At 44.0% G+C, this 10272-nt stretch overlaps 1 protein-coding gene across 1 annotated transcript in view; it reads left to right on the top strand.

Annotated features, from left to right (window-relative positions):
- The first annotated feature begins 298 nt into the window (after window positions 1-298).
- Window positions 299-10272, top strand: part of LOC126355554 (uncharacterized) — a 936011-nt gene continuing 926037 nt past the window's right edge. Inside the window, exons 1-2 of the mRNA XM_050005911.1 lie at window positions 299-360; window positions 1003-1063. Coding sequence (XP_049861868.1) covers window positions 1050-1063 — 14 coding nt within the window. The 5' untranslated portion in view covers window positions 299-360; window positions 1003-1049. The remainder of the gene's footprint in view (window positions 361-1002; window positions 1064-10272) is intronic.

The following is a 10272-nucleotide window of genomic DNA, read 5'->3' as shown; positions in this document are numbered from 1 at the left end:
CTCTCACGTATATATTGACAGTGTACGTAGAGCTAAATATGTAACACATTTACAGAATACATACTCTCTGAAGCCCCTACATATTATAATATGATTTCAATATTCCGACTGCGAGTACCAGTGATGATACGCTACATTTATTGAGACAACAACGTTCTTTGCTGTGACGACAAAGCTCTTTGCTGTGGGAAGAAAAGTAGCATCTATGTTTCCTTGTAATTGTTGGGAAAAAAAATGCCAATTGGACATTGTGCCTTTTTGGGATCAGATAATTTTGCATATAGAAGTGCTTTGAAGTGCAGAGGTCAACTTGTAATCGCAGTTATCAAGAATAAAAAAAATGAATTTGTGAAAAAGAAGGTAAATATCGCTTACGAACTTTTATTCAATGTTGGATACCAGTACTTTCATCAAAACTATTAGTGTGTTTAGCATTACAGTGCATAGCGATTTCTTCGCGATTTAACAATACTGGACGAATTTGTTACTATCACGGTCCGAACGATGCGCAATATTTTGCCATCAGCTTGTGTGTTAAAGTAATTCCTTAAACGATCAGTTTGTTACTCAGAAAACATACTGTCACTGTTGTTGAACCTTCTCATTCTAAAGGTGTTTCTAGAAAATCTTACTGCTACTGTGAGTACTTTAGTTGCAAAGAGAGAGGGAGTCTCCATCGCGAGTTGTAGCAGTTTTCTCCGAATTTGCCTGCCATTCTCTGGGAACCAGAGACAAGGAAACCCCCGACCGCCAACTCGTCCTGGTCCTAACCCGTTCTCTTCTTACAGCACCCACGAAGAAAACATATTCATCATAGTCAATTTTTTTCTCAGATTTTTGTATTAGACATGTAAGATTTTTTAAAATGTATGCATCTAGGCTAACAATGAAAAGAGAGTTTAAGTCAAGAAACAAGTTAGCTGATTAATTTTTTTTTGAGTATCAGTTCACATTTTACGCCAGTATTAATGATGTTTAATTCAGCTCTCCAATCTTTTTCAGAAACGATTCTTGGTACTACAGTGAAACGTAACTTCCTCTACGGCGCAATGGTAAAAATTGGGTAAGTAAACCTTAAAATGTTTATCAGTCATATAGTCGTCTGAAAGTCAAGAGCTCTCGGTTAAAATATTAAGTCTTACGTTTATTGAATGTAGCAACAGTGAGTCTTCCTCACGATGTTTCGAGGATCATGATATCTGTATTCGAGAACTTTAACGTGATCGTACTGCCTGTTGTGCTGATAATATTTATGTGTATGAGTAAGTGCGCGCACGCGCGCGTTTGTGTGTGTGTGTGTGTGTGTGTGTGTGTATGTGTGTGTTTGTGTGTGTGTGTGTGTGAGAGAGAGAGAGAGAGAGAGAGTCGAATGTGAACAGCACCTCTCTTTTTCTATAGATTTATGCAGCTTTTTGGAACTTTTATGTTTATGGTTGGTTGTGTTTGTCTCGAATTTGGGCAGTGTTTTGCGATTTTCAATTTTTTTTACTTTCCTGTACGCGAGTGAATGATTGGATTACGTGTCCTATGAGAGTGTGGGTGAGAGACAGAGAGAGAGGGAGAGAGAGAGGAAAGTGCGGGAGCATAGGACGTGTAGATAAATATGGTAAAATGTGGTTCCAAACAGCATCAGTGCGGAGAAAAGAAGGCTGCCGTGAAATGTAGCTAGAAAATGCTGGAGTTATGGCTTCAAAGAAAGATGTTTCTATGTAATTATTAGGAAAACTACTACCTTACGATGTACAGCGAAGGGTACTTGTGTACCATTGTCACTTCCCTGTTTCCTGTTCATGTTGCAAGGGGCACGCTAGAAGAAGATAATAGGTAAGCTTCCGTGACACCTCGAACCTCTCTAATTTTGTATTCATGCTTTTTTTTGAGTAGAGGAAGATAAATATTGGTTAACTCTTCTAGCCGGCCGCGGTGTTCTCGCGGTTCTAGGCGCTCAGTCCGGAACCGCGCGACTGCTACGGTCGCAGGTTCGAATCCTGCCTCGGGCATGGATGTGTGTGATGTCCTTAGGTTAGTTAGATTTAAGTAGTTCTAAGTTCTAGGGGACTGATGACCACTGCTGTTAAGTCGCATAGTGCTCAGAGCCATTTAACCCTTCTAGGACCGTAGGACCTAGGATGGCTGGTTCAAATGCGACTTAACAGCAGTGGTCATCAGTCCCCTAGAACTTAGAACTACTTAAACCTAACTAACCTAAGGACACCACACACATCCATGCCCGAGGCAGGATTCGAACCTGCGACCGTAGCAGTTGCGCGGTTCCGAACTGCGCGCCTAGAACCGTTAGACCACCGCGGCCGGCAGGACCTAGGAATTTTAACATTAAACTAAAACGTGATTCTCACTGTCTTTCTATTGGTGGCCTCCACTGGAATCGAATGAGCATATACTTGACGCTGTCACTCTCACCAGACAAACACGTGAGGAAACGCGATGCTATTCTTGGTATCTCCTCTGTTTCTTCTATAAGTCCTACCCGGTAAGCTTTTCAGTCTGTGGAACGATACCCAAGTAATACTCGAACGAGGATTTTGTAAACTACGTCTTCTGTGGCTGAATTAAAATCTGACATCGGCTTTCCTAGGGTTAATTTTTTTTTATCGTTCCACATTAAATTGCTCCGTATATACACTTCCAAATATTTAGTGAATATGGTTGTTCGTCAATAGTGTAATCAGAGGAAAACGGTTCTTTCCGTCTGTGTATGCGCAAAATGTTACATTTGTCTGCCGCGCCAGGTAGCCGAGCTACCTTAGGCGTCTTATCACGGTCCGCGTCTTCTCCCGTCGGAGGTTCGTGTCCTCCCTCGGGCATGGGTGTGTGTTGTCCTTAGTTTAAGTTTGACTGTCTAGTCTGTAAGCTTAGGAACCGATGACCTTAGCAGTTTGGTCCCATAAGACCTTACCACAAATTTCCAAAGTTACATTTGTCTGATGAGAGTGTCAACTGCCAATCCCTACACCACGCACCAATCCTCTGCGGGTGTTCCTGCGCTTCGATAAAATTTTCTAGCACTGGGACCTGTTTGTACACAAGAGCATCGTTTGCGAGTAGCCTCATGTACCTTTCGACTATCCACTACATCATTCACATGTAATTTGTAAGCAGTGTCAGTCCTATAATATTATATACTGATACATCGCTGTCTACTTTACATCTGAAGATTTCTCTACACAAAGAAAAATGTGTTGTGTTCTGTTTCCTACGAACTCTTCTACCCTATCACAGGCCTGATATGGCATCCTTTAAGTTCGTATACTGTTGATTAAATGACACTGCGAAACCGTCAATCTTTTTGTGTCTAGGAATTCCGCTTACGCGGTTCGCTAGACAAACAATTGAACGACTTGTATTGATGAGTTTTATCACATAAAGACAATTACAGACACTTAAAAAATGGTTCAAATGGTTCTGAGCACTATGTGACTTAACATCTGTGGTCATCAGTCCCCTAGAACTTAGAACTACTTAAACGTAACTAACCTAAGGACATCACACACATCCATGCCCGAGGCAGGATTCGAACCTACGACTGTAGCAGTCCCGCGGTTCCGGACTGCACGCCTAGAACCACTAGACCACCGCGGCCGGCTACAGACACTTAACTATGGCAATTACACAGGAGTGTCGCAAGCAAAGGGCAGCATACGAAATAATCAGTCTTTGCAGTGACCGCTGATCTCTAACTGACAGAAGTCTTTCCTGAACGGATATCGAAATGCCTAACGTTGACGCTATTACCCATGTGGGGCGACCTTACGTCCTCTTCACCTAGAAGGTCGCTGCTGTCTCGCGTTGTCGTCCTGGAAGGGAAGTCGGTCGGCGTACTATTGGCTGACTTCTCCTCACAGCCTCTTCTTCCCTTTCGTTCCTGACTGGCGCGATGATACTTGATTTTACGCCATGAACGCTCTGATGGAGCGGAAGCTGTGGCTGCAGGGGACCTCAGACTGGTGGTTGTACCCCGCCATCCGGCCTTCACTAGTGGTGGAGACGTTGCCTGGAAAACGCCCAGACGCTACGCATCCACCTCCTGTGGCTCATACTCAGATGTAGGAAGCATCGGCTGCTGCTGCGTGGGCGGGTCCGGCTCCATCGGTTGGACAAGAGGGCTCTGTCTCCATGGGCTCGTTCCTCGGTGTCGTGATAACACCCTCTGACGGCTGCTGTGGCAGCGCTGTCCTCGGGATACGTGAATCTGGGAGAAGAGATACAGAAGCATATCCGTTCACGTGACTGTGGTGAATTTGATTGTGATGCCGGAGCTGCAATCCGTCTGGGCCTGAAATGAGATACATGCAAGCGACAAGTCAACGAAGGATCTCGCCCCGCGCCCACCGTCTGCTGCCGCTAAAAATCCCGGAAAACACAATATCACGCTGCGCGAAGCGATACATGCCGCCTTCCTGCGGCGCCGGATGTTGAGGAGGGTGGAGCTGGGGGAGCTGTGTCCGCTGGCGCGGATGTTGAGGAGGTGGAGCTGGTGGAGCAGTGTCCATGGCGGCGACCGTGAAGCAATTCCGCCGGCAATGGTCCATCTCGTGGACCGGAACGATAGGAGGCTAGAAACAGTTGCAATGCTTGATCCCTGGTGTGTGCGGTGGGAAGTTTGGCCATCTGCTACTTGAAGGTTCTGACAAAACGTTCCGCTTCGCCGTTCGACTGAGGGTGGAACAGTGCACTAGTTGGATCCTGTATGTCATTGCCTTCACAGAGTGTTTCAGATTCATTTGACGTCAAATGAGAGCCGTTGTCCGACACTATGGCTTCAAGCAAACCTTCGAGGCACAAAATAGAGGATAACGCTTGAACCGTGTTACGTCACGTCGTCGAGTTCATTGGCACAGCAAAAGGAAACTTGCTATTACCGTCTACCACAATCAACCAAGGAATGCTCCATAAAGGTCCCACATAATCGATGTGCTCACGCTGCCATGGTGACTTCGGCGTAGGCCAAGCAGATAATTTTTGTGGGTGGGAGGATGCGTGACACTGTGACGTCAACTGTTGTACTTGGGTGTCCATACCCTGCCAAGTACAGTGTCAAGGCGCTAACTGTTTCGTACGAACAATCCCCCAGTGTCATTGGTGAGGTAACTGCAACACTTCTTCTTGCAATACAATGAGCGAATGCAGTTTATCAAAGTGTACTAATCTGAATCAGATTTCTTGGCATGTGCAGTTTTCCTATAGTTCAGAGGAAGCAATTCAGAATCCTGAGAATCGATGTGACAATAAGAGGCAGCAGAAGCGTCAATGTCTGTATCAGGGTGGATCGGAAGAAGTGAAAGTGCGTCCACATTACCATGTTGAGCTATCGGACGACACACAATCTCGTACTGGCACTGAGGCAACAACAAAGCCCGTCTTTGCAATTTGTGAGCAGTTCGTACAGGAACCGGCTTCACTGGACGAAACAAGGACTGTAACGGCTGGTGATCCGTCACTAAGTAGAATTTTCTGCCATACAGTTAGTAATGGAATTTCCACCATACACAATAGCCAATGGCTTTTTCTCTATTTGTGAGTAATCACAATGAGCTTTTGACAACACTTTTGATGGGAAAGCTATAGGCGTGTCTCTATCATCAATTCTGTGCGAAAGCATTGCACTGATTCCGTAAGAAGAATCGTCAACTTTCAACACAACTGGTTTGTCAGGACCAAAATGAGCCCAGCATCGATCACTGAGCAATTCATCTTTAAGTTTTTGTAAAGCTTCTTGGCGCTAATCTGTCCAAACAAAGGGGACGTTCTTGCAACGCAAGCTATGCAATGAAGCTGCGATTTGTGCAGTATTCGGTATGAACCGTATGTAGAAGTTCATTTACCTTAAGACTGACTACAATTCTGTGACATTGCGTGGAACTGGCAGGTAACGTTTGGCTAAGAAATGTGACTGAAGAGGATGTACACCTTGGCTGTTTATGACATGACCAAGATAATGCAACTCAGGTTTTAAAAAATCACACTTTTCCAATCTACACTTTAGTCCTTTATCAGATATCACACGAAACAAAGCACGCAAATTTTCAATGTTTTCTTCATGTGTACGACTTGGTACGACAATATCGCCCAAATAATTTGAACAGTTAGTTACTTGAACAGTCAGGTGTTCCGTATACTGTTGGAAAATGGCGGGTGCGGAAGCACTGTCAAAAGGCAAAAGCAAATATTTAAACAAGCCCAAATGAGATTCTTCATCTAGTAGTATTTGAAGATATGAGTGGCGCAAATCAATTTTTGGAAAGTAGTGACCAGTACCCAATCTATCCGTGAGATCCTACGGGTGTAGCAACTGATAGGTGTCAGTCAGGTTTGTGGGTTGACTATAGACTTAAAGTCAACACAGAGGTGAATGCGACCTGAAGGTTTGAGGAACAAAATCAGTGGACTTGCCCACTGACTAGCTTAGATGGCTGCAATAGTTCCGCTATCCTGAAATTCTTTAAGTTAAGCAGCCAGTTTGTCCCGTAATGCAATGGGAGCAGTTCTGGCCCGGCAAAATTTCGGCTCACCATTGTCTTTCATAGAAATATGTCCAATGAAATTGTTAGCCTTGTCTAAACCTAAGAGTTCAGGGAATTCTTTCAGCAAGCTAGTTACACTGTCTTTGGCTATGAATGCGGTCACTGACAACACATTGCACTGAATTTGAAAGCCAAACAGATCAAACGAATCAAGGCCAAATATGTTCTCACAATCGCTTGATTCTAGCACAGTGAAAGTCACAGTTCGCGTACGTGAGCGATACATGGCAGGCAAAGCATATAATTTCCGAGAATGAGACTGTCTAGTCCATTATAAGCTGTCAGATGCATACTAGCTTTAGACAGGCGTGGGGAGCCTAACAGTTCATATGTGTTACGATTCAGCAATGTAACAGAGGTATCCGTGTCCAGCTGAAATTTGAAACGTTTTCCACTAAGACGCAAACGATCAAAAAGTTTGTTGGACTGGAGAAGCATTGAAAATACTGTTCGGTTGCTAGTTTTGCTAATACCTCCAGCAGGCTTTGAATACACTGCATTGATTACATGGGCCTTGTGACGAGAATTATGTGAGTGGGCAAAATTTTTATGTTTGTTCTGTTGCAAACATAAGGATTGGACGTGACTTTTCTTGCCATTAGTGTAACACTGTGCTTGTCTGGACGGGCGATCTTGGCGTTAGTGCCGTGAATAGCACAGAGGGCATGACTTAATTCTATTCACTGACGTAGCCGCCTGTGTAGAGAACTGTTGTTTGTGGCTTGGCACGAGCCTGTTATTGGTGTCTATTCGCCCAGTTGTGAGGAAGGGACGAGTCAACCCGGCAGACTGGTGGCTGCTCAAATTTATCGGCCACTACGGCACCTGAATCATACTGATCTAGAATGTGCACTAAGTGCTGGAATGATGGATCGGACTGTGGATCTGTTCTCTAAGTTTGACATCAGTCACATCAGTCACATCACGCAACATAAGATCGGAACATGAAGCACCACAAGCATATTTGAATTTGCATTTCCTCGTCATACCATGCAAATCTGTCACCCACTGGCGGTACGTTTGTTCTGACCTTTTCTTGCAACGAAAGAATTGGTACCTAGCTGACACTACACTCACTTATTGGTCAGAATAGTTAGTTAGAGGACTTATAACCTGATCACAGCCAAGTTCTCTCAGAGGGAACAATTTCTGTATGAGGTGAATGACTGCACTTCCTACCATTGACAATAAGTAATGTAGTTTCACAGTGCCTGATATTTTGTGAACAGTGATATGGGCTTCATACTGTTGCAACCACTCGAGGCATTACTCTCCTTTTTCTGGCGAAAAGGCAGTATGGCACTCGGAGCTACAGTTGTTGCATGTTGCGCAGCGTTCAGTGCTTGGTTTGAGGGTAACTGCTTTACCGTATTGAGAAGGGTTGCAATTTGCTGCGTCTGAAACTGCAACATCTGTGATATCTGCGATGCATCTGTCGCTTGCAGCCGAGACGCCTGAGCAGGGGGTGGGAGAGGTGTGTTTGCTCATTTTGGAATAGGCATATGCAATAAACACACAATGCAAAAACACAAGCAAAGAAAATTTCTGCAACGCCCACCTGAAAACACGGAATAGAAAAAAAAACACTATAAGAGATATTGTTAAAACATGTAAACAGGCACCTGAAAAGAAAAGACAAGATAGAGCTAAGGCGCCAGCAAAAGAGAAAGCCCACGACAAAAGAAAACCGTTGCAGCTAGCGGCTCTGGGTGTGAAACGTGAACAGGTGGTCGCGTTGGTATTCGTTTACCTCGTCACCAATTTTTCGTCCATCCTCGTTTACTATCTTCTGACCATCCTCGTTGACATTCTTGTTGTGTCTAGGAATCCTGCTTACTCGGTTCGCTAGACAAACAATTAGACAACTCGTATTAATGAGCTTGATTACAAAAAGACAATTACTGACACTTAACTTTGGTAATTACACAGATATGTCGCAAGCAAAGGGTGACATACGAAATAATCAGTCTTTGCAGTGATCGCTGATCTTTAACCGACAAAAGTCTTTCCTGAACTGCTATCGGAATGCCTAACGTTGACGCTGCTATCCAGGTGGAGTGCCAACAGTCGGAGGCGGCGTTTATGTCCTCTTCACCTAGGAGCCGCTGCAGTCGCTCTGTCCTGGAAGGGAGGTCGGTCAGCGTCCGATTGGCGGACTTCTTCTCACAGCCTCCTCTTCCCATTCGTTCCCTACTGGGCTGCTGGCGCTTGACTTTATACGCCGTAACAGATTGCTATCCGGCTTGAGAATGGCCTTAATAGGCGAGCGTAATACGTATGCCATAATTCTATAGCAAACTGACGTCAGCTATCTAGGACTATAGTTACGTCCAAAGCTCAGTAAACGAACTCGAGTGAAAGGTGCAGCTACCTTGGAATATTGTCTACCAGCTCTATTAATCCGATCTGGTAAGTGTATCAGACTGAAGTGCGCCATTCAACAAACACTGGACAAGGATTTAGTAAGCTGATTCTTCCATTTCTTCAGTTTTCTTGCAGCGAAACTGCCACTTGCTTACGGAGAGGGAATTAATTTTGTATGGTCGTTCCCCGTTATTTTGTTCCAGACATGTCCTCTTACATGTTTTTCGATTTGAGACTGATTCCAATACATGTTCACAAAAGGTGTACTCAGGGTATAGTATAATGAGTCTCGTCGAGAAAGCTTTACCGTGTGAGCTTAGGGTCTCTGGGGCCGTTGTCAAATTCAATGAAACATTTCTAGGAACTTGACAGTATCGTTATGTTGTTTATAAAACCAACGATTCGATCACTTCGCAAGTGACCTACATCAGGGTGCTGTATTTACAACTGACCTGCCCCACTTTAATTTTTCTGTTGCGTAATTTCATCCTGCTCGTAGAGTCTCTTCGTCAGGAACGTAAGTGAACTCTATTTCTATTGGACGGCAGGAGTAGGAAGCGAGGACTGAAAGCTTCATTGATTGTAACAAAGTTGTTGGTGTGGCCATTATCTGCAGGAAGTACATAAATACTTATTTTATAAATTCAGAGACATTTTCCGTGCTGTAATGTAATGCTTGATTTTCAGATGCATTCCATCTTTCACACTAAACACTTCAGTTTCTTTCCTCAATAAAACGGTTTTGTTTTGCAATTAGTACTTATACATCCGATATAGTTGCCACCACAATTTTCACATTAATAAAATCTCACTTATAGAGACTCGTCTGTCCTTGCAGTATCCACTTTCGTTTCATTTGGTTATAGGTTAAGGGCGCACATCCAATTCAGATTCGGAAGATATTCGCGTTAACATCTTTAGGTTTTATTGTTTTCACATTTTGTTTTTCCTTAGCTGAGCTATATGAAGCGTAATCACCTGATTGTGATGATGTTTGGTGTAAGAACAGTTCATTTGGTGTCGCCTGTGAACTGTTTCGAGCTTGTAAGTACTGTATGTTGTGGTTGGCAGGAGAGCCAACACCGTGTTGCTAGAGGAGGCCTAAAGGCACACGATTTAGCTCACGCAGGCTGGCGTGAGGTCTGGAACAGGACAAGGAAATTAGAATTTAGAAACAACGGACGTAGCTGGTGGAATACTTAACTTTAATCCATTAATGATGAACGTCGCTCTTGACGGTACATGATTCATAATATCATTTGTAACTGATAATGGCGCTTTGCTAGGTCGTAGCAAATAACGTAGCTCAAGGCTATGCTAACTATCGTCTTGGCAAATGAGAGAGTATTTAGTCAGTGAACCATTG

This window comes from Schistocerca gregaria, chromosome 3 (assembly GCF_023897955.1).
Source record: "Schistocerca gregaria isolate iqSchGreg1 chromosome 3, iqSchGreg1.2, whole genome shotgun sequence".
NCBI lineage: Eukaryota > Metazoa > Arthropoda > Insecta > Orthoptera > Acrididae > Schistocerca > Schistocerca gregaria.
Note: the sequence above shows the minus strand (reverse complement) of the source record. Positions and strands in the feature narration are given on the sequence as shown.